Source organism: Cataglyphis hispanica, chromosome 10 (assembly GCF_021464435.1).
Source record: "Cataglyphis hispanica isolate Lineage 1 chromosome 10, ULB_Chis1_1.0, whole genome shotgun sequence".
NCBI classification, from domain to species: Eukaryota; Metazoa; Arthropoda; class Insecta; order Hymenoptera; family Formicidae; genus Cataglyphis; species Cataglyphis hispanica.
Window position 1 is genome coordinate 7,097,589 of NC_065963.1, and position 26,728 is coordinate 7,124,316.

At 38.0% G+C, this 26,728-nt stretch overlaps 3 protein-coding genes across 5 annotated transcripts; all 3 read right to left on the minus strand.

Moving 5' to 3' along the window:
- Window positions 1-261: 261 nt before the first annotated feature.
- Window positions 262-3,896, minus strand: LOC126852346 (S-phase kinase-associated protein 2). 3 transcript variants are annotated; one of them, XM_050597070.1, is made up of 7 exons: window positions 3,693-3,838; window positions 2,713-2,839; window positions 2,311-2,619; window positions 1,952-2,240; window positions 1,430-1,866; window positions 1,173-1,300; window positions 262-1,078 (listed from the first exon to the last, which is right to left on the minus strand). In XM_050597070.1, exons 3-7 carry the CDS (start codon window positions 2,487-2,489, stop codon window positions 729-731), a joined length of 1,383 nt encoding a protein of 460 aa, XP_050453027.1. In that variant the 5' UTR covers window positions 2,490-2,619; window positions 2,713-2,839; window positions 3,693-3,838; the 3' UTR covers window positions 262-728. The 3 variants fall into 3 exon arrangements, with proteins under 3 accessions (XP_050453027.1, XP_050453028.1, XP_050453026.1); XM_050597071.1 differs by lacking the exon at window positions 3,693-3,838 and adding an exon at window positions 3,175-3,662; XM_050597069.1 differs by lacking the exon at window positions 2,713-2,839 and having other exon boundaries at window positions 3,693-3,896.
- A 934-nt stretch (window positions 3,897-4,830) lies between these two features.
- LOC126852390 (uncharacterized) lies at window positions 4,831-9,542 on the minus strand. The gene is made up of 3 exons (XM_050597165.1): window positions 6,249-9,542; window positions 5,312-5,456; window positions 4,831-5,230 (listed from the first exon to the last, which is right to left on the minus strand). The coding sequence occupies exons 1-3, from the start codon at window positions 6,382-6,384 to the stop codon at window positions 5,095-5,097; spliced, it is 417 nt and encodes a 138-aa protein (XP_050453122.1). The 5' UTR covers window positions 6,385-9,542; the 3' UTR covers window positions 4,831-5,094.
- A 139-nt stretch (window positions 9,543-9,681) lies between these two features.
- Window positions 9,682-26,703, minus strand: LOC126852347 (MAP kinase-interacting serine/threonine-protein kinase 1). The gene is made up of 5 exons (XM_050597072.1): window positions 25,635-26,703; window positions 19,009-19,143; window positions 16,032-16,388; window positions 15,361-15,931; window positions 9,682-15,267 (listed from the first exon to the last, which is right to left on the minus strand). The coding sequence occupies exons 1-5, from the start codon at window positions 25,687-25,689 to the stop codon at window positions 14,811-14,813; spliced, it is 1,575 nt and encodes a 524-aa protein (XP_050453029.1). The 5' UTR covers window positions 25,690-26,703; the 3' UTR covers window positions 9,682-14,810.
- Between the last annotated feature and the right edge of the window lie 25 nt (window positions 26,704-26,728).

Sequence of the window (26,728 nt, forward strand, 5' to 3'; positions counted from 1 at the left end):
AAGATATATAAAAGGTGTTTCTGGAAAAAATAACTGATATGTAAAATGATATTTTTGGATACAAGCATGATGTAGGGATACAAAGTATACATAAATGAAAGGAACTAAACTAAAAGAGCTCGACTATGCCATGTTATAGTCATCTCTTTAAACAAAATGCAATATGTAATTCAATATAATTTTTTACTTGACAGATATTAGATTAGGTATATGTAAATTAAAAACATTTCTTATAACATACTCATATTTATCCAGACTTAATAATTTTTTGAGATCTTTACTTGTAAAAATCAATATATAGCAAAACAATAATTGTTGACAAAGTTCAATAGATCACGATCAGAAGCTTTCTGTAAATAAGACGGTCTCGCACAGCCGTAATTCTCTCTATATATATGTATATCTTAAATATCAAAAGTACACACACAATTGTTATGCTAAGAATATATATACACAAAGCTTCTAAAGATACCTGAGCAACAGTTCAATATTTAACTTTTAGAAAAGAACACATCATTAACTTTAAACGCTTATTTATATATATATCTTACTTAAAAAAAAAGGATGAAAAATATTTTACTTCCCCAAATTAAGTTAATTTTATCAATACAGTATTCAGTCTGTTTGAAAAAAAAAAAAAAAAAACAGTATTATAGATCGGTTTCCCTTTGGTAAAATCTGTTCCTTGATTTATTATAAATTGATGAAAATATTATTTATATTTAAATTTAATCTCTAACTCGGAGGCCCCAAATACTGGTTCTTCGAATACCGACCGTTGGTCGTGCGACGGAACTGTAGAGGTACTTATTGATTTCCGGCACTTCACGGCAGCTGGCTTGTAATGATGTGAGCACAGAGTCCGACATCAAGCCGAAAACGTCTAAATATAATAAACACGGTATGTGAGCTAATCTTATATATGCAGACTGCGGAATGCTATAACAACGGCTCAATGATAAGTGTTCCAATCTTGAAAAATTTAATAAATTATGAACTGTGTGTATTGTAAGCATAGCACAATCACTCAAGTCTAATTCTATAATATCTGGACATCTTCTTGACAAGTCTTTCACATCTGAAATTAGAAAAAAGAAAAAAAATATTTTTAAATATATGTATGTGTGAAAGAATTAATAAATTAATAAATTATATAATTCATTCATACTCACTATCATCAGTCATTGTTTTTCTACAGCCTGCTAGATTCAAGCGTAAAATGGATGATGGCAATGTTTTACAAAGTAAAGTCATACATTCACTATCCAAAGAACACCATGCCATATTGAGAACAGTTAAGCTGAAATATAATTTACCAATCATGTACAAATTAATTGAAAAGTAATATATATATATATATATATATATATATATATATATATATATCTTGTGTATTGTATGTAATGTGTAATGTAACAAGTAATCTTACTTTTTGAGCTTCATTAAATCCATAATGCATTCAATGTTCATATTCTTGCACATTGTAAGATTCAAAACTTCTAATTCAATGTTTTGACTTATGGCTTTACAACAGTCTCTGTTCACTATACAATTCTCCAGTGACAACTTTTTCAGATATTTACATTTAGATAATAATGCAGCTAAACCAGTTGGCGAGATAACTGCCATGGATAAATCCAAATATTGTAATTTACTAATGTACGAATCGTTGAGAACTTCGCTGCCCTCGCAAAAGATAGGATCCGCGATCTCCGCTTGCGCTAATCTTAGAATTTGTATTCCTCGAGGCAATATATGACCTAATGTGCCCTCGCTTAAAACCTTACTACCTAGATCTAATCTAGTCCATAATGCTTCATCGCGAGCTATTTGACACCAACGTTTGCATACAAACATAGAGCGTACCTGCATGGGAGAAAAAAATAACATGTACAATTATGAGTTAAACATATTGCATGTACAATATTCCAGATTATAGATACTTTCTTACCAAACATTTTTTAGGTAACCATTTTAATATCATTAAAATTATTTCATCTGATAACTTGTTAAACTTGTCTTCGCCTTTGATAGAAGGTTTCCTTTTTCTCTTAAATAAACAAAAATTATCTAAACCAGTTTGCTCATTCTTATCGGCAGAAGCATTCATCTTTTCTTTAGATAAGTTTGCTTTTAAATCCACAAAATAATCAGCTTCTATTCTCGAAGAATAGCCAGATTCATTTTCTATGCCACCAAAAATAGCTAACTCATCCAAATCGCATGAATCTTGTTGTATCCTGCAAGAATAATTTGGGTGAAAATAAATAAAAAAAAAACAATTTAAAATAGCTGCCTTTTCTCACACACCTCTCTTCATTAACAGTTTCTGAACTAGAAATTGTATAAACTTCTTCTTGATCTTCATAACCATCAGCTTCATCTATCGGTGATTTTTTGTTATTAACTAAATTCGCCGGTAAAATTATACAGTCTCCAGATGTTTTTTCACAGTTCACTGTACCATCTTCCAACATACCAACTCCCATATCTTCTAGGATTTCAGGTTCTATAAGACTGGCATTTCCAGAATATGACCATCTGGTACTATTTTGAGACTCGCTGTTGACAGTACTGTTTAAATTGTTATTGCAGCCATCGTCCAAGCGTAATCGCTTGCTGCAAACATAGAAGAATTTTTTTCAGTGTAACATATAAATGTGTATTGCCTTATTTAATTATATAAATTGATTACAAATAAATTATATAAACCTGCTCCACCAGGGTGATGGCAAAGAAGAATCTTTGTCTATAACTATTTTCTACATATATATGTATATATATGAATTCTTTATTATCTTAAATTCTCACAGCAGACTTTTAAAAAACCAGACAGGTACTGTGAATAGAAAAAGAAGGTATTCTTGGGTCTTGCAAGTTATATTAGATACTAATCATAACACGAGATCACAAGATATATTCATTGCATAAAAAAAATTGCCTGTGTTTCTTATATAACTCAATTGTACTTTCTTTTATAAAAGATATTTTTTTAATGAAAATAATAACATTTATACATTTATACAGCAAATATAAAGTTCATGCACATATTATAATTTATACAATCACAAGCAAAGGAGAAACAAACAACAAAAAAATGGTATTCTATATAGATTATTCTTTGCTCCAAGTTCACGTCTATTGAATATGCGCGAATGCCGTTTATTTTCGTACAGAACTGTTACTTGTTCGAAATATTCAATTTCACACGAGTATGTAAATTTCTCCAAATAATTGAAACTAATCATTGATAAAAACACAAAAGGCAACAACTGCAAGCGTGACAATTTCTCGATAGCGTCTCGACCATATATCGTTATATAAAATATTCGATCAAAAACACAACAAAGCAGCAACGGTCGATCGTATTTTCGACGTTATTTGTGGCGTCCCTTACGATGTCAGAGGGTCAGATCAGGTCAGAAAAATAAGAATATATTTCTGGGGGAGGAAGAAAGAGAGAGAGAGAGAGAGAGAGAGAGAGAGAGAGAGAGAGAGAGAGCTCTGATGCTTTCAATTTAACCTGTGGTAACCAGCGAACGAGCGAGCGAGCACGCGCTGGTGGACACCTGTCTGAGGTTTCCCTTTCCTCCTCCCCACTTTGTCATGAAAAGCAACAGGACGAGAGAAGTTTTCGATAACCAAAAAGTATGATCGAATATATAACTCCGCAAGATGAAAATTTCCCTCACCTCTCGGGCGGCGAGAATTCCTCCGATTTCGATAAATTGGCCTCTTCGTGGAGTCGCGTGCGCCCAACTATGGCGGAGTTCATCGTCTTTTTCTCTGTATAAGTCGTTTCTCCCGGACCACCGACGATACGATCACTCACTAACGGTTGCCGGTAGCGCACAACAGCGGGCGGCCGGCAACCAGGAACATGCCATGATCGCCGACCCCCGGCCCCCGCAGACCCCCGGGCCTTGGTGACATGGGCAGGTTAGCGAGTCGGTGCGACGAATCGCGGCCACCGATTGGTCCGCGCGAAACGGCGGGAACGCGGCGATATATCGAAGCGGCAAAAACGCGCGCTCGCGCCTGCGCGATATGCGACAGGGCGCCCTCTTCGGCGCGAAACGACCGTGGTTACGCGCGATTTCCATCGTCGCGACTCACACTCGCCGATTCCAGGTAAATTTTGATGTCATTATTATTATTATTATTATCAGATTAATAGCATATCTTATCACATATATGACATTTTGCCAATTTGTTAACATACGCTTATCTGAAGGAAGAGATACTTGTTTTAACCAATAATTTTTAGTAGCCTTTTTCCATCATTTGCTTTCTAACCATATTTCGAGTGTGTATTAATCCGATACTTTAACAATGTTTTCTTATTGTCCTTTGTCACATCGATGATCCACGAGACACAATTTGGAGAGAAAAATGATGAACTCATGAGCAAGCGTAACTTCACGAGGAGGCCAGCTTGCCAAAATTGGATTCTCGCCGCCGAGAGGTGAGGGAAACTCATCCCGCGCGATTATATACGTATTATATATTCAGTCGTAATTTTCCTCTCTCTTTCTTTATTGCCTCTTATACAAATACTTGAGGTTTTTATTTGATAAATTATTTACTCAGAAATATGTAACATATTTAACGTACATACTATATAAAGAAAAATTTTTTCATTAATAAATAAATGAATGAAAAATCGATTTTCTCTTTTCTCTCGGTATATTGTTCGTATTATTCTTGAAAAAGCGTATGTATAATTATAATTTATAATATTTTTAATTGATCACGCATAACGATATTTTCATTTTATATGTGTATAATCACTTAAAATATGAAATAGTAAGAGAAAACAGTGTGCAAGAAATGAAATGGATAAAGACAAACAAAAAATACGGAGATCCAACTATAAAATCGAATATTCTTTTTCTAAAATGTGAGACGCAGAATTAAAATGTTTAATCCTAATAAATTTGTGGAGTGAAAGATCCTAAAAATACAAAGATTATATTATTACAATAATTAGTACATATTTGGATTTATTAGATTATTATCACTGAAATACAATTATTGCACATCAATATCATGATGAATACTTGATAATACATAATATTGATTTATACCTCACATTCATTGTTTATGACTTTTCAGATTTCGATCCTCGGCGTAAATTTTCATCTGGAAGCTCACCAGGTCTGACGTTTTCTTATGAAAGTTAAATCGCGTGTCCTTCGGTTGTATCCCTTTGTCATGCCACCAACCGTAACTGGAAATTGTCGAAATTATTCGTTAGAGCGATAAATGACTAAGAAATAGAGGGGATAAATTGTCGAAAAATAAAAATTACGTATGACTGGTTAACAATGGTGTTTGGTAAAGATTCCTCGGATTTCTATCTTGTTCCGCAGCGATTCTCTCAAGCGTATCGCTTACGTCTGCATTCTGGTCGTTCTCGAGTTCCCTCGAGTAGAATTTCGGCGTCACAAAGTTCGCTGTAATTTATTTGTATCTCGCGTGCGCATTTATTCAGTTTGTATTACGCTCGATTCACGGGAATCGAAATCAAAATGTGACTTTTATTACTTATTTATTACAAGCATTATTTTATTATTTTATTATTTATTACAAGCAGATATTATTAGAGAGAATTGTGTGACGGATAAATATTTTCATAATTTACATGAAAATGGAAGAATTTCCTCTTTCAATTCCTCTATCATTTCTTTTGTATATAACATATAACAAAGTTATTAATCAAGAGGGAAAAGGAGAAAAAAAATTAAATATTGAAGACAACAAATTAATTTACGTCTTTTTTTAACCACACACAAAATTATTAAATTAGAAAACTTATTCGCAAATGTGTATAACTAATTTATGAGTTTAAATCTTTCATATAATACGATATAATTTCTTTGAAAATGTATACATTTTTAAGAATATATTTTGAATTTCCTTTCTTGTTTGATAATTAAAATCGCGTAATCTCATTTCTGCAAAAACTCATTGTATAAATTAACTTCACGATGAGAATTTCTTTGTGGAAATTTCATTAATTTTCTGCTCCGTTAAATTTAACGTGAAAGCTTCACAAAAAACTGTGCAAACCACTCGTTGAACAAATTTATTACTAACATATGTCATTGTTTGAAATCAGTACATAAAATTGTCACAAAATCGTTGGATCTTTTTAATCACGGATTCTTCGGCCGAATTTCAATTCGATTTTACTTTTGTATATTTGTAGGACATATCTTTAACGATTCTGAGACAATGAGACGTACCGTTCGTTTTCGATATGCAAATATTGGATCTTCCGGTTTGCTGGTTTTTCGAAAAACACAGCTTAAACGGTGGTCTCTCCAATTTTTTTGACGTTACCGGTCTCGAATCGTACGAATCCGTTTGCTGTTCGGACATATTTTTGAGAAATACGATGACAAAATTTCCGTCCCGTTCGTCCGCCTTGATGACACACGACTGACATGAGTGTCTCCGCCTAGGAGTTAAGGCTGTCGAGGATATGCGTGCTGCGACGTATGGGAGTCAGCTATTTGATCGATATTGCCTGCGAAATAACATTGTTGGAAATAAGAAAACGCGGATGACAAAGCGTCTTCGTCTCGAGAAGAATTGCTTATAATTTTACATCAAGCTAACGTTTTCGCGCTATTTCTGACAACTGTAAATAAAATTCTCTACAAAGGATGAAGAATAATGTCACAAAAAATGAATATTGGATTTTTCCATTCTAGATCAGGAAGAAATATAACGATTTTTCATATATTTGCCTCTCTTTATTTTCTTTCGACTTTTCCCATTAATAATTCATATATTCCAGTAAAGTATATGGCTAATAATGGTTAAATCTGACGCACCGATATTACAAATCTCTCGACTCTCTTTTCCTCTTATCGATCTTAATACCTGTCCTCACCTCTTATCGTCGTTAACATCCGCGCGCTATGTCTGTTCACGCCTCTGTTTGCCGATTTTAAACGTCTACGTTGCAACGAATAAAATTCTTGAAAAGATAAAAGGCGGCCGTTCTCTATTTTTTTTTCTCTCGCACAGAAAAACGAAAATATCTTTCTCTCTCTCTCTCTCTCTCTCTCTCTCTTTCTCAAAAAAGTTTTGGTCTTGCTCACGTGCTCTGTCTCACACACATACTCTCAGTCTCTCTTGTATTTGTCGTTCGTCTTCTATAATACAAAAGAAATATTTCTCTCAATATCCTCGTATTGACTCGCAATTATCGTAGGACGTTACAGTCGTTACATTTTTTTTTTATTTTACGGACAATCTATACGCGATAATCACGTCTAATCAAACTCGCTTCATAACGCTCCATAAATTCTCGGAAATCGGCCATTGATATAACGTTAACTTACATCGCCAAGTATCACGATCATCTCTCTCAAGTTTCCCTGTATTTTGTATAGTATCGAAGAATTAAGATCGGTTACATCATCACTTCGATAGCGATGAGAGATGGTACAGTGATATACGAGAAAGCTCGCGATGTACATTACATACGGTGACGCGTTATTACGAACATGCTACTGATACGTGACAATAACTCTGTTGTTGCATAATCGAAGAGTACGTCGCAATTGGAGGATCACCGTGCGATGGACATTCTCTCACTCTTTCTCTCTTTTTTTTTTTTTCATAAAATAGTTTCAAGATTTATTAACAACGGATCTCGTTAATCTCGAAACCATGTAACTGCAATTAAATATCGGAAAAGGTCAACAAGGTAGATTCTTACGCGAACGCTGGATGCTGATTGATATAGAGGACGAATTTCCTTACGATTTTATCACGAAGAACATCTCGAGTCCTTATAGAAAAATATTTGAAATCTCGTCAAGGATACCGGGAAAGGATTTAAGATTCGCTTTCCGATCATTTTGTCATAGGATTGAAAGCGAGTTGCGCGATCGGCAGTGTTTCTTCCGGAGAAGGATTATGTATCTTCCCTCACCGATTTTTCTTTTTTTGTTCCTCATGATTGGCCGTATTTAAATTGTGTATCCAATTAGTATCCCCAAAGCTATAATATTTTTCTATAGGATATAATTGATCCGAAAATATCCTTCAGCTTTCAATGGAGCTTTTCGTTGTCGACTGAGGCTAGTGAAATGCGACTATTTAGTCCAAGAAGAGGATAAATCGGCATCGTTTCCTTTAGAGAACAACGAAACGATCCGATAGATCAACTAGAAATCATTCGGATGTATAATCGAATCTTCGTATCTTTAATAAGTCGAGAGACTCTAGGCAATAGCTCTATTCTTTCTAATGATTTAATGACTTTCTAATTGGGCTTAAAATCAATCAATCAATTAATGATAAAAATTACGTAAGAAAACAAGAAGAATCAAGTTTATGTAGTTTCGATTGATTAAAAATAGAGAGATGTGCTAAGAATAAAGAGCTCAGAATACGTCGATTCGATCGTATATATCCGTCTGGTCACTTTCGCCGATGTACAGAGTGTTTTATAAAAAGTGTAAAAAGTATTGATATAATTTCTCGGGATAATTATAGTCGTACCTCTGTATTTTTGGCTTCGGATCTCAAACACTTCCTCTCTATCGTTCTTAACATTCTACCTCACTTTGTCACTCTTATTCCCTTCCCACTTTTGTTCCAATGCACGTGCGCACAAAATGAAAATGTCATCTCTTTTTTTTTAATTAACGCGCATAACATTTTCATTCTACGTAGCTAGGTGGCAAAAAGTAAAAGGGAACAGCGCGGGAGGAGGCATTTAAACGAAGGATAAGAGTTAAGAATATAGAGGTTCGACTGTATCTCGGAGAAAAAATATCACGACTATTTAGAATGCGAATATGACATTTCACTTGACTTGACTTGACTTTTCTTTTGCTCTCGAATGACCTTCCCGACGAAAAAACTTTTTGCGCTCGTTAGCAGATACCCCCACGTATCTGGATGTTAACACGAAAGTTAAAGGATTTGTACTTCGTATATACGCTTGTGGCCGACTTAAATGTCGACGCGCAAGGACGGCGTGTACGAAATTAATTACGATCTCTCGGCGATCTCTCACGTCAGTGTGCTCTGGAACCGCGACCATGTCGAATACATTTTGTCCCTGCCGAAATAGCGTCAGAAATCATTTTCAAGTCGATCTGCCCCCATATATTATCCTAATTTAATCGAGTTATAAATCTCTCAATTTTACCTCTACATTCTACTTTTAATTCTTTCGACATGGACACGATTTTACACAAATCTATCTATGTCTTGGGCTAAGACCCTTCCTCTAAATTATCGTACATCTTTATGAACGAGATCGTGAAACGTTAATCCTCGGAGCCTCAAGAGTGAAAATTTATATTTTCAAATTTCGATAAAATTGATATTTTGTTTTTGGCTAATTTTATTTTTAATATAGCACGTTTCACATTCCGTTTATCAATAAAATTGGCCTTCCGAGAATTAATCGCGGAAGAAATTCAACATTCTTTCTCGTATGCTCGCTTATTGTATATATATGTATGCATATATATTTATATATATACATCGTGATCTCTTTGAGATTACGATGGATCGAGATTAATCTGACTGAACGTCTCGATTTAACGATCACAAAACAATGGCGCGGACTTTATCGTATGCTAAATAAAATAAAAGTAAGTGCGATCGAGGGATGCGTGTGTATGTGTATGTCAAGGAGAGAGTATGTAATAAAGTAAATTTTTTAATATTTCACTTAAAAAATATACATTTTAATGATCAATCATGAGGGATCAATGACAAAGATTTTCTTTTTCTTCGAATCACGCCATTGCCTGGTTGTTCGCAATCAGATTTATGGATAATTCGAGTCGTAGGAATTGTTGCTCGGGAATCGAAACCAACTCGCCTTACGCGAGTATATTATATATATATATTTTTTTTTTGTTTTTTTTTCTTTGTTTTCTTGGACGCGACGATTATGAATCGTGGAGCGATCAACATGTTTTACATAGTTTACAGGTATAATAAAGGTTCTTTTGTACGTTCGTAATATCCAGTCTCAACATTTACATGTTTCGCTAGGCTAAAACGCGCGCCACTTAAATACGAATAAAAGTACGTCAAAAAATTAGCGCCTCCGCTCACGATGTGACTTGCGATGTAACATTTAGAATCCGACAATCGCTCTCGTTTACATACTTGAAGAAGATACCAATGGCACGGCGAAAATCTAATTTTATCGGTCAAATCTTACAATAAAATTGAAAAGAATTTCGTTTCATTACATTTTCTTTACAGGAAAAAAAAAGGACAGGAAAACGCGCGTGCTGAATAGTTTTCTGTAACAGAATGGAAAATTGTACGTGAACTCGTTATCAAGTGGATTTTAGCCCTTATTCTCTGTTTTCTCTCTCTCTCTCTCTCTCTCTTTCGCTGAACTGAAGAGCGATTTCGGTTTACAAAAACATCTAATACTAAGCAGTAAGATATCGCACCAAACGCAATAAATGAAAGAAAAGCTATCGCATCCCCTGATATCTCTCTCGGAACAGTTTCAAAGGAGAGAGCGATCGGGAATGCGATACGGCTGCTTCTCTTTCTTTGCAATCTCCATGTCTCCTTAACCGTGTCAAAAAAATATATCGTTATATATCCTACATACAAGTGGGTATGAAAAATAAAAAATATTTTTTGGCCATTTTCCGTTTTATAACAACTTTTTTCTCTTGGGACGCGTGGAAGAAGGGATCATGACATGGGAAAAGAGGATAATGGTCGGTTCGAGAGTGAGGAATGTTTCGATTATGGGGATACGGGAAGGGAAAATTGGTTTTAGCAAAGGTCGTGAAAAGGAGATATTTTGTGTTTGAGGAATGAAAGGACATGAATGTGGAAAGATGCGGGAAAAAGGGTGATGAAGGGAGTAGGGTAAAATTCAGGGAGCGTTATCGATCTACTCTTTTTAGGATATAGGCACTATAGCTACTAGATAAATCTTATTTACATTCTGTTTTTTTTTTTCTCTTACTATCCCACTCTTCGATCGATATATCGACTACGATTATAAGAATATGAAAAGTGCGATCAAAATCTGTTCGTGTCGAGTTGCCGCACACTCTTTTTTTTTCTTTTTTTTTTTTCCCCGACAGAATGAATGCTCATCTGAAATTGAAAGACCATCGGGCGATGATCTTTCACACACAAATAGCCCGTACTTGATAATGTCTCTATTTTTTCTTTTTTCATAAAAAGAGAAAGATGCGCTTTCTTCTTCATAAAGATATGTGTTGATCGCGCGAATTTCGTGGCGGAAAAATGATTTGACAAAGAGTGTGCGGGCAGAAGATGAGAGGAACGAGATGCGTATCATTCAAGATATACGACACGATCATTTTTCCTGTTCCTTTCCTCAGAAAAAAAATGTACGAAATCTTTACTCGCTTCTCTCACATCGTAACTCTGTTCTTTCTCGTTCTAAGATCTTCCGCGTTATATGGACGCGATGGGACGTTGCAAACACAACACGAACCAATATCTTTCATCCTCCTTCGTTATAACTGCCGCTCCGCAAACGACTTATACAACACTCTGCGTATTACAGGGAAGAAAATGAGAATGATAGCGTTCGCATTTCGCATGTATATAACTGACCAACCGCTGTGCTATACCGAATACTCAAACATTATTCATATTCCAGCCACAGCGCGCGAAAAGCGTTATCACAATTTCAATCTTCGAAACGATCGTTATATCATTTTTTTTTAAGCTCTCATAATGCATGTATGTGTATAAGAACAAAACTCTATTAAAAATTGATTCGCTTGTATCGAGATAGATGTATGGAGATGTAAAAGGATTAAAGTAAACAACAATCTGATACTCTGGTCGGTATGACTCAGCGGCATCTTTATGCTATATAAACTTACGACAAGGTGCTTTTTTCCTCTTAAAGGCTAGTAATTAGTTTCATTTTTCACACGCCTCTTCTTTACTCATTCGCAATCTTACACACATCCATACACACACATCTAATATACGCTCGCGCTTTATTATACAATCTTAAATTCGTTACGCTTACAGATCTGCGTATTATGGCCATTTGTATATTTTTTTCTTTTCCTTTTATATTTTTTTCTGCACACTCCAACATTTGCTCCATTTGCACTCCACCATTACACTTTTATATACTCTCTTACATTTATATATATTACTTCTCTCCTCTTTCGTTTCTTTCTTTTGAAGAGTATTCACTTTTACATTCGAGCCTACATCAATACTTCATACGCACGCTCGATACAAAAAAAATCTCTCGTTTCGTAATTCGATAGAAAACGATAATAAACAATTTTGGTGCTTTTCGAGCGTACGTTTAATTGCTTGACATGAGTTGTATATATCGTATAGAACTTTGCGCAAGACAAAAGAAAAAGACAAATGAGAGAAATTAACTTTTACGATTGATAATTTCTGACACGCTACAGTGGATTAAAGAACAAAGTGTTGTTTTTGGCTTTGCGCAAAGAGGCCGATAAATATATTATAATCTTTCAACATTTTCTCTTTTATAAAAGAGCCCGCATTGTGTATTGCTTTCCATACCTCTATATCGTAGCTCTTCTATTTACACGGAGATTTTCATATAAATGTGTATACATAAACATATACATACATATATGTATATACATATATATAAAATCTCATTTCTACGCGCGCGAGCGCTATAAACACTAATTTTTATCTTACTGGTACTTACAAAGTACAAAGAAGACAGAAGTTGACAAAAGCCGTACCTGCCTACAGCAAGCGAATGACTTTCTAAGAAAGTTTCCAATAATGCAATTATAATGTACAAACGCATATTATACATTCGCAGTCCTCCCAATCTCCTCTCTCTTCTTTGTCAAAATTACAAGATGCCGAAATCCTGAAGCGAACATTAACATTGTGGAGGGTCTGCACTCTGTAAATCTTATACATACAAATAGCTCTTTATATTTTCTCCCAGTTTTCAAACTGTACGAGCGTATGTTTATGTAGAATAATGTACGCAGCGGTCTCCCAACTGCCCTGAGTAAAATCGGTCCATCGCATCAGAGTGAATGAGAGAAATTCTTTGCATATGTATTTTTTTGTTTTTAAAAAACACAATAAAGCAAGATAAAAAAAAAAGTATCGACGATTTGTCTCTATACGAAACATGACCAAAGTGAAATATTCAACTTTTTTGTTTCGCGGACTCGTGCATAATAGCGGAACGAAGAAAAAATTTAGAATGCGAATAATTCGTAGAGAAAAAGATATAAAGCATTATCATGAGTTGGATTAGCGTTATATATAAAACAATTTTAAGGTCAATAAAACTCTACGAAAATATGTAACAATAAACGTTATCACGTGATTTAACCACAAAAATGCGAAACTGTAAACGAAGCCATTCTCTCTTTTCATCTACTTTCACGCTTCCACCTTTTGAATGTCATTTTGAAATCTTGCGTTGACTTATGATCTATCGCGTTTCTATTAATCTATATATGAGCAAACTATAATCTGCACCTGTGGGCTGAGACACATTCACTCGTTTATTCCGCTCGAAGATATATATGTATATTATGGCTCGAATATACTTGAAACAATATCAAAAAAGCAGTAAAAGGAACATCTTTTTCGCCTTGCGTCGGTTGTGTCGATTTTTTTGTTTTTTGTTTTTTTTTTTTTTAATCCTTTTTAACTGAAGGAAATTCGCGAACAAATAAAAAAAAATAATATTTACGTAATAAAGCATTCGTGTGTTAGAGTAGCACACGAAATATCACGATCACGAGGATCTTCACTCTTTTCTCTTTTCTTTTTTTATTAATAATCTGTCTACACGTGAACGCGCGTATTTGTCTTTTTTAACGTACGTGTCTGATACGTAGCGAAAGGATAAGATTCTATCAAAGTCGACGCATCAATGTACTTCGGAATCATCCTTGGGGTATTTTGCAATGATGACTTATTTGCATACAAATTTTGACATGTGGATGAGTAAAATATAATATTTGAAAGTCGATATTCCATCCGCGGGTGATGGTGATACACTGTCAGATGCGCGTGTCGTGTAGATAGCTCTGTATAATATGTAACAATATGTGACTGCGTGAAAAACGAGCAACACGCAGCGAAGATTACACGATGTTTGATGAAATCAGATTTATTTTTAATTCCAAGATCTATTCGCGCGCAATGTTGAAGTCAAACTGCGATATAATTATCTTCACTTTTTTTGTACCGATTATGTAAAATGTTTTCTTTATGTACCGCAACGTGCACTTTATGTATGTACACGTTTCAGTGCACACAAGTGCATATATTATATTACAATCAAGTTTTACATTCTAAACAAATATTCCTTATTTTACATTTTTTTATACATTACTTTAATAGGTATGCTATGTAATATTACAACTGTAATGTCACGTTATTATTAATCAATTTGCAATAGGCGACAACTAGAATTTTATCTTAGAAAGAAAAATAATCTGGTTGTCATCAAACTGTCTGCTAAAAAAAACCGAAAATTTAAAACAAAGGAAGCTTACAACTACTGAAAAGAAAGAAAAGATAATGGTGAGATATTCTTTTCGATCAATTTTCGCGGTGAAAATATTTTTTATTCGATTATTATCGCTGTCGTCACTACGTAAATGGATTGAGCCTATTCTCGTTATATCCTCACAGAATCAGAGACTCGACTTACGCTACACGTTAACTTCCTAAGCCATTGGAAAAAAGTATTGTACATTGTTCGCGTCCTCGTAGCTACAAAGAGATATAGTGAGAAAGAGCAATCGACGGTATATTACTGCGACCTCTCAGCCACTCGGAGACGCAATTACCGCTTTACCAGTTTGACGTTCAAGTAGATCGGAGCGTGCCTTCAAACGGCGCTGCATCAGACGACTCTCGGTCGGCGGTGATAGTCCGAACAAATTCTGCAGCGAGTCCTTGTCTATGACCCGATTCTTACCGATGATTTTAGAATCGTTTAAGTCGACGCTGGAGCGCATGGAACACGACTTTTGTCGCGTACCATCAAACTCGCTAGAGGAATGCGTCATCAAATGCTTGCTGTTTTCGGACAACTCGCTGCTCGAGTCGGATATGTGACCGTACGGATGATTGTCGTCGTCAGTTGACGACGTAGACAGTCTGGGTTCCCGGTTCTCCGCCAACTCCTCGAGGTTTAGAGAAAAATGCTGAAGTACCACACGATTCACAGCCATTGCGGACTCAGCGAATGCTGAGAGTTCTCTAGCGGAGTTGTTTCTCCTAAACACAGATACGGAAATGCATTACATTTAAGAATAAAACGATTGACGGAGATGGAGAACGAAAGATAAATTCGACTTTGGGAAAACTTACCTTATGATATGAGGCGTGGTAAGTGATCGATCGCCAATTTCGACGGAAATCGGTCCGGGATTAATCCAGGGATGTTTCAAAATACTATCCGCACTGAACCTCTGGTGTGCCTCTTTGACGAGTAAGCCCCTGATCAAATCTTTCGCATCCTCGGAAATGCATCTCCATTCTTTATCGGGAAACTCGTATCTACCTTCCTGAATACTGGTGAACAGCAATTCTTGACAGGCCTGACAATTCTCCCCCCTACCCCAGCCGCAGTCGGTGCCGCAGTTCCCGTAGAAGGGCGGATAACCGCAGAGCAAAATGTACATGATGACACCAAGGCTCCAGAGATCGCAACGTTTGTCGTAGTAATTGGCCTCACCGATGAAGGCCTCGACTACTTCCGGCGCCATAAACTCGGCGCTACCCACCGGCGTCAAAAGTTGCGGCGTTGCCACAGGACTAGACAGCGAGTTGTTGAACTTGATACCTGATCCAAGATCAAAGTCGCACACCTTGATCGGCGTTAACTTGTCCGGATATACGCACAAAAGATTCTCGGGCTTGAGATCTCTATGAGCAATTCCTGAACACATGTACAGAAGAGCGTTAATCAATATTTTGTTCGACAATTCTTTTTTACTCATAACTCGTTAAATCGCTTCATTTTTATTATTCAAAATTACCTTTCTTATGAAGAAAATCTAGCGCGCTCGCAATCTCTTTGACGATTTGACTCGCTTCTCTCTCGGTAAAGTGAACCCGTTCCTGAATTCTATTCAACAATTGGCCACCGTTGATCTTCTCAAATACGAGGTAGAACTTCTCTTCGTCTTCGAAGAACTCGATCAGCTGTATAATATTTGGATGCCCCTGGCAATGATGGAACGTCTCGACTTCTTTGAACACCCTGGCACGCGCGTGTCCGGGGATCTTGTCGATGATCTTCACGGCATACTCGAGATCCGTGTAGAGGGACGTACAGGTCTGGACCGAAGCGTAAGCACCCTCTCCGAGAACTTCTCCGGTCAGCTTGTACAGTTCTACAACAACAATACGAGTTTTATACGCTCATTTTTCGAATTAAATCGGTTTTTTTTAAGAAAAGAAAAAAAGTGAAAATAAAAAAACGAGCGCTCTCGATGATTTCATTTTAACGAGTTTCGCAAATTGCGTTCTCAAAAATTATTGGGACGAGAAATTATTGCAACCTTTTGATTCCGCGAATGCACCAATGTACAATGGATTCACTGCGATGAATCGATGTGATATTCATTTGCCGTGGAATTGCGCGTCGTTTTATGAGCATGCGATCGACGGCAATTACGTCGCGCCGCGTCGTATTGTCACTTGGCAAAAGAGAGAATCCAACATCGAATCGATCGAAGCGTTTGGGGACTCTTTTCTTTCGCAGCTCTTTTTATAACGATTCTTCAAATGCATCTTTAACATCTATCGAGAGAACATCTAGATTCCCGAAGAACAAATTTCAGGAATGATGTTAGGGGAAAAAAAAAATCAAATTTTTTTTCGACTACGCGTTTCCATCATGATTGCGCCCAATTATCCCTGGATTCAGATAAGCTGCGTCTCTCTTGAACGCGCGTGACAGCGCGATGTTGTCCTGACGGGCAGTCAATGTCAAGGTCGAGAGGGGGTGGCCGAGATCGGAGCGTGGAACTACGACGCACATACACCGAATTTGCCCTCTCTCTCGGAAGTCCGCGACCGGGGCTATCGCACGGCTCCTTTCCTCTTCTTCCTCTTGGAGAACCCCCCGTGCGTCTCACCATCCATAGGTCCATCCCTACCCCCGTTCGAGCCTACGTTGCCGCGTCTCCGCGTTAGCCGCGCACGTCCCGCTCTTCTCTCTTCAACCACTTCTCGCTCCGATTATACGGATACACGCGAATGGCAGCGTCGCCAGTGCCTAGCAACCAGAAGCCGATAATATGCCTCCGCGAGTCTTTACCTCTCGCGTACTCTGTAACATCAATTTTAACAGCGGAACAAATATAGCGTCGAACGCGAAAATTGCACGTTCGTCGACCCACGCATGTGCACAATAATAGCTTTCTGCGGGTTACCTAGAGAAAATGATGTTACGACGAAAGATCGATCGTTCGATTTAATTACGCGATCATTGCTGCTAATGGCATGATGTTTAAGAAAGATTGTCTGATAGTTTAATGACCAATGATCCGCAGAAACTATATAAATTTTGACAACCTTCTCTTTCTCTCTTTCTATCGACCTTAGCAATAGTACGTATATACTGTATAGTTCCAAGAGGGGTTGAAAGTTGCTCGAGCCGAGCCGGGGCTCTCGAATCGATCACATGAAATGACGCATCAACCGAGAAAATGTAAATTCGATCTGGATAACATTTGATTTGAAAATTAATATTTTTTAATAATTTAATATAAATATATATATATATATATATATATAATTAAAAGTCTATCTGTTGTCATTTTAATTTCATCAACAATTGAAATATATTGATTCTTCAAATCAGACAATATATTTACGCTTACGTTTTTAATAAATAAAATTCATTTTTATAATTTAAATCCTTTTATCCCTCAAATAATATCTAAGAATATGCGTGATTTCAAGTTTAATATTTCCTTAATTACAATTATTTAATTTTAACATACTTATCGAAAGTTTTTGTAAGATATTATTTTTATCTCCGCTAATACAATTGAGCGAAATCGAAAACAACAATGATTATCTTTTTTGATAAAATTTTTGATTCTATTACAAGATTCAATTATTTTAATAAACTGATTAAAAAATATTAAGTGTGTGTTACAAAATACATTAATTAATTACAATCGGCACGTTACGACTTGCAAATCATCCTCGTGCTCGGCAATCGAATAAATTGGCAACACTCGTAAGAGCGAAAACTCGTGTGCGGAGAGCGAATTCGTGACTCTCCGAGGGCCGTGTATCGATCGTGCGAGCGACTCCGTGGCCGAATAACCGTATTTGCCAGCTGCGCACAACTCGGATTAAATTCCGATCCCCCCTTCTTCTAGAGACATACAACCAGTTTAGAGGCGTAAAACATTACCGATTTCGCCTATAAATTGACATTTTTTTCCCCCTGATTATATTAAAAATTCTGTGGATAAAAGAAAAACTGATCCCCGCAGCTCTACTTTGATAAAAAAAAATTTCTAATTATAATTATAATTGTCGCTTCGTGAGATAATATTCTTGAGCAGGGAACGCCTCGAACTTTCTTGTTGGGAGAGGGGATGCAGGTCGAAGGAAGGATGCAAATTTCCGGTGTTTATAAACAAGCGACGGGTCGCGTAAAATTCCAGGCCGCCTGCGCGATCGATTATCGCCGTCCCGCGCGAGTTTCTCGAATGTTCCGAACACTTGTCCAAGGTCACACATACCTACAGAGGAGACTACTGCAAAGTCACCGTTGCGAGAGAGGCGCGCTACGTACGGAAGGTGCGCATTAGTTATCGAAAGATAAGTACGGCCGTGCTATACGAAACTTCCGGTCTCTTTCTCTCTCTCTCTCTCTATCTTACGATAGAATCCGGATGATTACGATAAGTTTCTATAGACGGGGAAGCGCTAGAATTCTCTCTCTTGCTTTCTTTTTTTGCTCGACGCCGGTCTGTGCCTCCAATTTACCTTGGAAGCAGGAGGATACCACGGATGAGCCAGAACGTCTCTTCCTGCGCCTCTTGCGTCTCGCCTCTTCCTGACGAGCTTGCACCGCGCTCATGGTCTCCCCCGTCGAAGCGACATCTCGGCAGGTGCCATCGCCTAAAATACACAAAGGCTTATCGTTAGTTTGAAACTCGGTATATAATCTTTTTCGTGTACTAGTATGTTATTAATTAATATTCCTTACACAATGTCATTAATAATCATAAATAATAAATTTCTTCCTTTTTATCCAATCAATCGATTATTATTCAGTTTCATTTATTATTACTGGATAAATTTTATTCAAATTCTTCACTTTCTGTATTTCTCACTCTGTTACATATTTAATTTTTAAATAGAAATATTTAATAAAAAAAATATATAAATATTTAAAATAGAAATATATATATATAATAGCAAAAAAATATATATAAAACAAAAATTTTATATAAAATATTTAATAAGCTCGAACGAAAGCTCAACGAGAAATCGTAAAAATAAAAATTTTCCATCAACTTCCTTACTATGTAACTAATATAAATAGAGATTGTTCGCACAATTTCTCGAAATAAATCTAATTTAAGATTAACGGTTAAGAAAACCTTTTTCAACGCAAATGTGCATCGTAACGATGTGTGTTTGAAGACGTAGTTGCGCAACGTGAGTGTTTATTTTTGCGAACAAAGTGGCTCGCGGTCTGCCACACGTGATGAGGGCTCACGCGTTATCGTTTATTATTGCAAACTTATCAACGTCGCGTTATCATCGCGCGGCTCACATTCTCCTCATCCCCGCCCCATTCTGCAATAATCATATCTCTGGTGTCATGCAGGACATTTAAAAGCCAACATTGTTCACGTCTCGCGGAAAAGAGACGTGTAATAAAAATCAATTAGTCCATTGATAAGGCAAAAAAAAAGAGATACTATTCTCGAACTATTACGAGAGAAAGGATTATCGCGCGCACGTCATAAGCGGGGGAAACCTTGCATTCATCGGGACGACGCTGTCTTTATGAATAACCATACTCTCATTAGTCTCGAGAGAGGTTTAAAATAATGCTTCCATACGCCGTTATAAATATATATCGCCCCAATAGACGTTGACGTGTCTCCGGCTATTTGCAACTTATCGTAGAATAATACGTTTGACATGTTTTTAACATGTGTCGATTACGTAATTCATGCATGTGTCATGTTATTTTACGACGACTAAAGATCCAAAAATCACGCCGGAATGAATTGTAAAAATGTAACTATTAAAAGCGACAGAGATATGTCACGAAGATTGTCATTTTTTTTATTTGTCTCTGATCGTGAATATCTCGGGGCTCTCCCAGATATTTTACGGGGACAGTGCGCTTCCCTCGTGTAATGAAACGGGCGAAAGGGAGAAGGTCCGGGGTGAGATTGCCCGTGGAAGGGGATGCCTCGATTATATATAGAGGAGGCCGTACTTTTGTGTCCCGGTTGGAAAGCGCGTAATCGATTCAGCCGGGGTAAATGAAGATGAGAACAATTCCCTCGTAACCGCTCCGGCATAACAATGCCGGCTTCTCGAAACCTCTGAAGAGTTTCTCCGTTATCCGCTCCCAGATAGATACCGATCCGATACTCTTGAAAATTCAAATAAATCGTATGATGACTTTTTTTATTTTTTACTACATTTTGTAAACGCGTCCCTTTAATGTCTAACAATTTTTGATTGAAAGCGAATAATTAAAATTAAATGCAAAAATTCACTCTTGGAACCATCAAATTCAACGACAACTATTGTCGCACGATTGCCGTTTGTTACAAACGCCGTGTATAAATAGAATCTGTCTCTTCGCACTTTCTAATTCAGCTAAAAATGGGCGACTATCGGTCGCCGATACGAGCTCGTGCGGGGAGTTTGGCGTTTCCCTCTCTCACGCTGGGAAAGTTCACTCACGCGAAGGCGAGACCTAATCGGGTAATCGGTACGTTATTCACGATCCTCGTGTTAACGAAGATATACAGCGCGAGATGTGTATCGCGCCAATCGGAGGGAAAATCACGCTACAAAATAAACATCTACGACGCTTCCGCGACTGTCGTATCATCGAGTGTCTGCGTGTGTGTGTGTTAAAGATTTGTGCTTATCAGAAAGACCTTTTAAATTAAATTATATATGATCGCGTTAATATTAAGTTGAGACTTTCGTCAAATTGATCCTTAATAATTACGATTACAAAGGAGAAACTAATTAGATATTTGGATTGAAAATTCTATCGAAATCCGGGGAATAAAATTCTTTTATATAGATACAAAATAATAAGGCGACGTTCAAGCAATTTGTCGAGATAATGCAGTAGCTAACTGCATCGCGCGTATTAATAACCTGCGATGTCTTTTAAGCGATGCGGAAAGGATGCGTGTTGATTGTGTAGGCGAAGACCCCGATGCACGATATATAAACGGCGATGAATAATAAAGTACACCGTTGAGAGTGCGAGGCCGAGACTCTCTGCCACTCCTTCGAGAGCGGACACACTCGGGTCGCTCGCTCGCGTGGGTCGAGGAGAAATCAGAGCCGAATCGAGAACGAACCCTCCCCGACGCGTAACTGTAAGCCGTTCTCGAGACTTCTCTTATTGTCCATGATAATCGCAACGACCGATCACCAGGACGGCCCTCAGTTATGGTCAAAGTATTGCTGTCAGCAAGGAGAGAGAACGAGAGAGAGAGAGAGAGAGAGAGAGAGAGAAAATAAAAAAACGTGAAATTTGAACAAAAATGTCAATTTGATTTCAAAGTTAATTATATTTAGTTTACGCGATAAATATTTAGCTTAAGTTAGTTTCGCGATGAAACAAAAAGTCAATAATCGTGTTCATCGAGTATTCATTGATCGTCACGAGGAGAACGTACGGATCGTTTAATTGTCATTCGACGCGCGTTCACACCGAGACAATAGCCAACGGCTCGTCGGAACGATTCGAAAGAGGGACTCGGATTTCACGCGGATCCAAAAATAAGCATAACGACGATGACGATAGCACGAACCGTTTGTCTCCGAAAATCCCTTCGAAGAGATCGCCGTCTCTCTTTCTCTTTCTCTCCGGAAATATCCGAGATTTTCGAGCCGAAAAACTTCCTCTTCGATCAATCTCTTTGGAGTCGTTAATTATCGGGAAATTGCTTCTCCTCCTCCTCCTCCTCCTCGGCCCCCGTCCATCCCGACGATTTTCCACGTCATCATATAATTTCGACTGAATGTATTTTCGTACGTCTCGCAAACGCGACGTCGTCGCCGTCGACTCGCAGCACGCACACATCGAATCCACGAGAGTTCAATGACTGGCACAGAAAAGGAACGCCGCCATCTTACGCGTGATATACACACACGATAATGTTTCATCCAAGCGCGCGCGCGCTGGTGATTATACGAAAATCGTCATCGTAGGATTTCCTTTATGTAAAAAGCCGTAAAAAGGATGCAGTTGACATATAAATGAAATCTTCGTAATTAAAAAAAAAATAATTAACATTTAATCTCCTAAATGGCGAAGATAAAAATGCTATACTCGTCGGAAAATATAATTGAAATATTTATTTGAATTTTATTATTTATTATATTTTAATTCTAATTTGTATTTTTATTTTTCATTTTGCTAATGCAATGTTTTTCCTTCTGTTATTGATACAATAAACTAGCAAATGTCAATAGTAAAGAGTAATAGATTGTTCCAAGTCGCGGTCTCGGAAGTCTTACAACGACCCGAAACATTAAGCGTGCACGTAACGAGTGTCTTACAATTAGCCTCGACCAAGGTCCGAGAGGAAGGTGGTACACGACTGCATGTAATAATGTATCATTAATAATCGTACATAAATTAAGCGAACAAAGCGCGACGCTACACGAACGTCGTCGCCCAATTAGAGGGTCGGGCGGAAAAGGGAGTATGTAGTACAATCACACGACGTGCCGGAGCATGACTCTCGGTTTTTTTTTTTCAGCCGTCATGGTTACGTGAAGCTGCGCATATGCGATGCGGAAATTCACGCGATGATAGTCCCGACTTTTCCATTTCGTTGAATAAACGTTGGCGTTCGCTTATTCGCGAGCGTTTATTCTTTTCCACCCGGTATAATCATCCGCGCCAGATCTTCGCTCGATCCAAGGGTATATAAAGACGATTCGTAAAGATAGCTGGCATTCCTGTTTACAGTGTCATCGTGTATATTCCCGACCGTGATACTGTCGTCTTATATCGTCTTTGTTATCTCTCTTATTCCTTTACGGCTTTATAGATGTGCTCGTCTTTTTTTTATTCGATAATTTCTTTTTTTTATTTTTCAGACGAATATAAATTGATTTAGGAATTTTTTAAAGAATATCATAAATTAATCTTTTTAGCGTTTTACATATGTTTTTATTGATACAGTTTTAAACGGTATTGACAGTACTGTTGAAACGACAATAAAAACATATGTAAAACGTCAAAAAAATTAATTTCTAATATTCTTAAAATATCTGAAGATCATCTCATTTTTCATACTGCTAAAGTACATCAGATTAATTTAACTTCAATTTGAATCGACGTGGCCATCGCGCGAGAGGCTCTTTGTTCCTCGATCATCGTGTGCGTTTCCCTTTAAAAGCACGCCGAGCTGACATGCGCGGGCCGGGACCCTTTTCTCTCCCTACGTTCTTTGTTGGATCGCCCTACAACCGACCCCGTGGCTCTCCCCTACGTCGTGGGTCGTGGATCCAAGTCGTGGCGCCGAAACTCCCGAATCGCATCGCCGACTACTAACCCACTTCGTTCTCCTTCTTCCCCTCCGTCCTCTCTCCTCTCCTCCCCACGCCCCGCGAAAAAATAATCCGCCGTGCCAACGACGCGTCGCTCGGAAATGACGTTGCAAAATCTAAAACATTTCTCTCCCGCCCCGAAAATATACCCCGAGTTTGCATCAAGGCGCAAAATCTTTCATCAGCGAGATTTGATCCAGAGGCGAAATAATTTCGCTGACGAAAAAAGAAAAAGAAATATTCTCGTATTTATATCCTATTTCTTCGTCTCTATTTTTTTTCTTTTTGCTCAAATAAGGAGAATTTACTAATCACATATCCGGACGGACTATTGATGAATAATCAGAAGCTAAACGTTGTCGAATTACGGCGTAATATGTATGCGAAACGCGCGTAATTTTTTTCGTTTCGTCATTTTATTATATATGTACTAATCTACATATAAAGTATTGCATAATTTAGACGCGGCGAATTTTTTCTCTCTCCCTGAGAGGAGAAAAAAACTTTTCCGCTTTTAGGAGTAATAAAGACATGCGATATAATTAGCGGTCGGCTCGCTCGATTGACAAGCGATTAAAGGAGAACTCTACAGGATGCGAAAGTGTTTATGTAAACTCACGCGAGAAGGCGTGTATTATTATTAGATCGACGTTGCGGAATACTCCATTGTCATCATTTGTCGTTCACGCGAATAAATTTTCAATTATTCTCTCAAAACGGCAAATTCTTATCTAGATCGGATATTTTATTTTGCATCAAAATATCTCGAGCGCGAATATTATCTCATTCACGATGGCAATAAAAAAAAAATCGATATATTACAATAAGACAGTAATAGAAACACAGGACGGTTCATTTGCTACGTCACGATTATTAAACGCATGACGAAATCTGTTTGCATGTTTACGCCAAACGGAATTGCGTCGCCGAGAGGATCAACAAACGACTATTAATAGGTTATTAACAAATACTTTGCTTAATTTTTATTACTTTTCGGAGGGAAAAGGGAGAGGGAGAAAAGACAAGAATAACTCGTCGTTTAATAGCCGGTCGACACGCGGAGTGTCATTCGCCTGTTTCGAGAAAGTTCTCTCTCTCTCTCTCTCTCTCTCTCTCTCTCTCTCTTGTCGATTCCACGCACTTCGTATTCACGATGCGATTTCCGCGACGAGAAGCGAATTGTTAAGTAACGCGAACACTTATCTAAGATATTCTCGTCGCGCCTCTTTTTTTCCATCAACGATTCTCGTGCGTGAAACTTTTGATCTTCCTCCTTTCTCTCTCTCTCTCTCTCTCTCTCTCTCTCGAAAACGCAAATCGCGAAGTACACACACACACACACACACTACGTTCGTTCTCCCCCCGTTATACCGGGTCGTTACACATCGACCGGTAAAAATGGCCGCCGACTCTGGAGTTAGCCGGTTCGCAAAACAAACATCAAATATACAACGAGATGTTTCATAACTCCCGACCATAACTTTGCGACGAATTCTTCGAGGCGAGTTCAGATCTTCTTTTTTTTTCTTCGCAAAGAATCGGCAAGATCGAATTGAAAAAAAAAAAGCGAAAAAAACTTCGTTTTCAAACGAACAAGTATAGATGACAAAATCGTACTCTTAAAATGTCAAGCAAACTTTTCGAAATTTAATAGAACATTGAAAGCGTTAAATTGTAGCTAAAATATGTAAAAAAGAGAAATTCGTCGCGGACGAATGCTGTGTGAGAAATGCCTCGGAGGCATATGAAAATTGTACACGGGAAAAAATCGAAGGTCGCCGTTAAGGTCGCGAGTTACGAGTGGAATAATTTAAAAGGAAAATTATTCTCACCTCGTCCGGCCTCCTGGCTGCCGTCCTCCCTCTCCTCTAGGATCTTCTCCACCATGTTTCCTCTTTGCGTACTCTTCGCTCTCGTCGAACGACGTCGAATGACGTCCGGGAAAGAGATCGTAGAATATTCTGGGCTCACTGTCGAGAAATTTGTCGGAGCGTACGTTGTCCGTGCCCTCGTAATTCGCACCGATGCGGCAATAATTATAAAAAAGAGTCAGTAGTATATATACAAAAAAGCCTATCCACTAAGATACTGATATAATCTCCCTTCGGAGCGATCTCTTTCTCTCTCTCTTTCTCTCTCACACTCGTCTTCGTCTCTCGTTCTTCTGCCGAAGAAAGTCGATGTATATCAGTGTCGATATCACAGATATAAATAAATATATAAAGCCTATCTCTCTATATATCCGCGCGGGTTGTTCGTCCTCCTTTTATTGCGAACGACGATGACACGTTCACAGGTGCTGATGCTGTCGTTATTTTTCTTCTTTTTTTTTTTATAAATACTATCACAGACTTTGACACTGCACTTTCTCTCGGTCGGTCATCCTCCTCCGCGCGCTGATTTTTTTCCCCTCTCTCTCTTTCTGCCTCTCGGCGTCGCAATTCTTCTCTCTGCTGGTGTATCCTCTCTCTCTCTCTCTCTCTCTCTAACTCCTCACACTTACAGCCAAGAAGCGGCCAAGCCTTTCCGCCGATAAGAAGCTAAAGCTCGTCGTCAGCCTCTCGCCAGAACCTTCTCCGCGATCTACTCTCCGCTGCTACCTCCTCCTCTTCTTCTTCTTCCTCCTCCTCCGCCGCCGCCGTCGACTCCTTCGCAGCTTCCCCTCTGCTGAAGGTTTTTAATCGGATGTACCGGGCCTTTTCGCACGCGAAAGTCCCGCGTTGGTCGTCGTGGCTCCGTCGTCGCTATCGCACAACTTCTCGCACGTAGCGGCAATCGGGCTCGGAAGCGCATTAAAAACCCTTCGTCTAACACATCTGGCCTCTCTTCCACATCACTCGTCCCTCGCTGCTCGGCAGTTGATTCCCGACTGAGCTCCACAAGATGGCCGCTCTGCTTACTAACCTCCGCGACAACCTCCCCTCCC

What these genes read in the sequence shown, in the direction of transcription:
- LOC126852347 (XM_050597072.1), bottom strand. Translation starts at nt 25,689, where the DNA reads ATGGTGGAGAAGATCCTAGAGGAGAGGGAGGACGGCAGCCAGGAGGCC. An exon ending in AGATTTTCTTCATAAGAAAG is followed by an intron (nt 15,932 to 16,031) that starts GTAATTTTGAAT and finishes ACATGTGTTCAG; the next exon opens with GAATTGCTCATAGAGATCTC. An exon ending in ACCACGCCTCATATCATAAG is followed by an intron (nt 15,268 to 15,360) that starts GTAAGTTTTCCC and finishes ATCTGTGTTTAG; the next exon opens with GAGAAACAACTCCGCTAGAG.
- LOC126852390 (XM_050597165.1), bottom strand. Translation starts at nt 6,384, where the DNA reads ATGTCCGAACAGCAAACGGATTCGTACGATTCGAGACCGGTAACGTCA. An exon ending in TTGCATATCGAAAACGAACG is followed by an intron (nt 5,457 to 6,248) that starts GTACGTCTCATT and finishes AATAAATTACAG; the next exon opens with CGAACTTTGTGACGCCGAAA. An exon ending in CCATTGTTAACCAGTCATAC is followed by an intron (nt 5,231 to 5,311) that starts GTAATTTTTATT and finishes GACAATTTCCAG; the next exon opens with TTACGGTTGGTGGCATGACA.
- LOC126852346 (XM_050597069.1), bottom strand. Translation starts at nt 3,775, where the DNA reads ATGAACTCCGCCATAGTTGGGCGCACGCGACTCCACGAAGAGGCCAAT. An exon ending in GAAACTGTTAATGAAGAGAG is followed by an intron (nt 2,241 to 2,310) that starts GTGTGTGAGAAA and finishes TTATTCTTGCAG; the next exon opens with GATACAACAAGATTCATGCG. An exon ending in GATTTAATGAAGCTCAAAAA is followed by an intron (nt 1,301 to 1,429) that starts GTAAGATTACTT and finishes ATTATATTTCAG; the next exon opens with CTTAACTGTTCTCAATATGG.